Genomic DNA, 3758 nt, shown 5'->3' on the forward strand with positions numbered 1-3758 from the left:
TTAATTGAATGTATACACCTAAGGTATGTATGTTGATTAACAATTGTTAAAATGAAAGGCATTAGCGCTTTAGCTATCGAAAAAAATCTATAGTTCTAATTATTATCGAATGTGTTTGTTTGATCAAAATCATCATTACGGTTCGCCGATGGTCTATTTAACCCTATCAAATGTACAATAATATCTCTAATTAGGAGACTTCTCGTAGTCGATCGGAACCGATAGACATTTGATATGATTTATTGCTAGATTACCAGTTACCACGTATATATTATAGTGGCCTAGTGCATAACGTAGTATACATACGGTATATACTCGAAATAAATTTACCTAACTTGTATCCATTTGTCGAGTGACTTTTTCGGTTTTTTTTTTTAACAATATTACTTTTTATGTATCAGTAACATACAGTATTTGCTAGGCGATGGTTTATCGTTACTGTCGTGACGGGTTTTTGTTGTCGCATATTAAAATATCATAATATATTGTTATAAAAACGAAATCATATTAAAATCGTACAGTTCATGCTGCGGTTTCGTAGACACGTCGGTGACAGTGTACAGTATACACATATACTTTTATTACTATCGTCGACCGGCGTCATGAATACGTACGATACATTATTGTATTTTTCGATGATTTGCAGTTCCACAGTCTTAGTATTCGCATCGTAAGTGTACTACTATATAATACATATTATGATAATACGCCTATTTTATATCATCGCGGAGAAGATATTTTTATTTATAACATAACTTGTTATTTTTAATTTCCAAGCTTATAATTTTATCTTATTTAGATGAATATTCTATAAATTATCAACTATTATAGATGATCTCTGATTTACATATATAGATATATATATATATATAAGTAGATAATGAATCGATTGCATTATAAAAATATAAATACGTTTAAAACCTAAAAGTAAAATGGGTAAAGTTTTATAAAATAAAATGTATTCAAATTTAATGATTTATTCATCTTCAAACTTAAAACAGTCCTCTAAACATTTAAGCGAAATACAAGTAGTTGAGAGCGACAGAAGCTAATTAATGAATTGCGACTAGATTTATTTTCATTTGGATCAATGTCTAAACTTCATAGTTTTGATAACCTACACATTATATATGCATAAGTAATTAAATGAGATTTGTTAATGTAAATTAAAATAAAATATATTAATGTATCAATGTAAGCATACATTTTAAAATATTATTCGTCTATCATAATGTTGTTTTTAATTGTATAAAAGTGTTTTTATTTTTTCTGTATTTTAATGAATTAATATATGAGTACGTTTATCTAACCGTAAATCTTAAGTAAGTATATTATAATAAATCAACTCAAAAAATAATTCATTGTATTTATACTCAAATATATTATTCACAATCGATCTCCTAAAATATTAATATCTCTAAACCCAACCTTATGCCTGAAATTTAACTTATGAATACTTCATAAAAATTAAAAATGTTGAATAAATAAGTTAATAAACAATTTTATTTTATTAATTTATAAATTATTTAAATAAAAATTGTGTATTTATATTTATTTTTAAGAATCTATTTCTTACAGTAATAACCATGGTCATCTATGATACCTATATATTATATACAAAAATGTTCTTTAAAACTACCTACTTAAACCTATTAAAAAAAAACGGTCCACGATGAAACTAGATTGATTACGAATATACTCACTCTTAGAATACGTGTTACGTAGGAACAAAGGTCCGATAAATTTCCTGAAAGTGTTGGTTAACAACAAAAAGACCGATAAACCAGCGCCAGTCTTGCCTATCAGCCGGGTGGTCAGTGCGACCAACCTAGGTACTTCGACGGAGACGCCGTTCAAGTACGTGTACTTACACGTGACGACTAAAGTCCCACGATCGTCGACGACTGACTACGGTGGCGACAAAAACCAAGTGGTGAAGGACGGGGACAAGAGAATTGTGAATGGTGACAAGACCGCAGTGACCAGTCACGGAGAAGACGAAGCGCTAGTTCAGCGGATGTGTTCGGACCTCATCTCCGCGGTGCACCGAAAAATCGGCGAACAGTCCACTGGCACCGTAGCTCCCGGAACCACCTCAAACCAAAAGTCGGAACAGCAGCAACAGCAGCAGCGGCGACGACATTCGTACCGGAAGATCTCTCCTCGTCCGGTCGGCTACTACGATCGCAGGGAGCCGGACAGCGTCGTCACCATCGGACAGGACGACCGTTATCACGACCCGATTTTCGCGCAAGAGACCAGTCGCGTGGACTACCTGACCAGCTATCCGTTGGCCAAGAGCTGTAACGGTGTCGGCGCAGTCGACGAAGAAGACGACGACAGATGGGACGATGACGCGGACCAGACGCCCAAAGTCTGGAAGCTGAACATGGTCGGAGAGCACGTCATGTTCAAGTCGGCGAAAGGCCGCGACCAGAGTTCGGATGTGTCCGCCGCCGCCGACAACGACGATGACGACGACCAGACTTAGCCGGCAGCACGCTCTATACTTGGCGTACTAGCAGCTTTGGTATATATATTACAAATTTTTGTATTTTCCGCGTAGGCCACTATAATATGATTATTTACTAGTTTACTATACTATTATTATATAACAATATTATGTATTAAGTATATTTATATGCCGGTATTGAGCTGTAAAATTGCACGTGACGTGAGAAAAATATTCACTTATCTAAATATATACTTAGTGTTTATATCGCTATATTTTTCAAAACCTCTTTCATAATACGCCTACAGAAGGTATTAAATAAATTTCACTAATAAGCTTATGTGTTATGAACATAATGATTAATGACATATTATACCGATCGTAGTGAGTAAAGTGGCTCACATTCCATAAATTAAATATATATATAATATATGAGTGTGTGTGTTTTATTGTATAAGAGGTATTTGTGTACAAATTCAAATTTTTTATAATATTATAATAATATTCTAAGGGAAACACGATGAAATCAATAGTCAAAATATTTATAAATTACTAGGTGCAATATTATATTATGTGTTAGAAAATTCAAAATATTATAGTAAACATTTTTTCTTTACACATACATTTCAGTGCGTTCATATAAAAGTTGTCACTGTAATAAGGTTATTTGTTGTTGCAGATTAAAATTAAAAATTGGAATGGAAATATCCGAATGTCTGGAATCCGAATCATCCACATTTATTGAATTCAGATTTCATGGATTATCAATACTTATTTATTTTTTTTTTGCGTTATGAGGATATCGTGAATATCATGAAACCTGAAAGCCACGAAGTTACGTTGTCAGAGCACTGCACTCATTTAGATGTATTAGTCAACCAAGTCCCTAAAAGGGACAGTGTGACGGGGACCTTATATTTTTTTGAAATAGAAACTAAAAATAAGATAAGATAAAATATATGTATTTTTATAAAAAAAAAATGAACTTTTTAATAAATTGAGCGAGGCAGTCTTGAAAAAAATGTTACACTCTTAAACGGATATTATGAATTTTACTATATGCAATAATATTTTAAAAATATGTAAACTAATTTTGAGATAATATTACCTATATAATACTTTGAATCTATTCACACTGCTTTACGGTAAATTATGGTATGACACAAAAATTAATAACAATAATATAATATGATGTAAGTAAATACAATATATTATTATGATAGTTAAATATCAATATTCAAATAAATACAATGTTTTAGACAACAATAAAATTACGTTAACATCTACCGTAACAAATAGTAAAATA

The 3758-nt window shown here is 31.8% G+C and overlaps 1 protein-coding gene across 1 annotated transcript; it reads left to right on the forward strand.

Annotated features, from left to right (window-relative positions):
- The first annotated feature begins 422 nt into the window (after positions 1 to 422).
- LOC114131772 (uncharacterized) lies at positions 423 to 3474 on the forward strand. Its single transcript, XM_027997073.2, has 3 exons — positions 423 to 670; positions 1726 to 2530; positions 3132 to 3474. Exons 1-2 carry the CDS (start codon positions 525 to 527, stop codon positions 2489 to 2491), a joined length of 912 nt encoding a protein of 303 aa, XP_027852874.1. The 5' UTR covers positions 423 to 524; the 3' UTR covers positions 2492 to 2530; positions 3132 to 3474.
- The last annotated feature ends 284 nt before the right edge of the window (positions 3475 to 3758 follow it).

This window comes from Aphis gossypii, chromosome X (genome assembly GCF_020184175.1).
Source record: "Aphis gossypii isolate Hap1 chromosome X, ASM2018417v2, whole genome shotgun sequence".
Classification (NCBI taxonomy): Eukaryota; Metazoa; Arthropoda; class Insecta; order Hemiptera; family Aphididae; genus Aphis; species Aphis gossypii.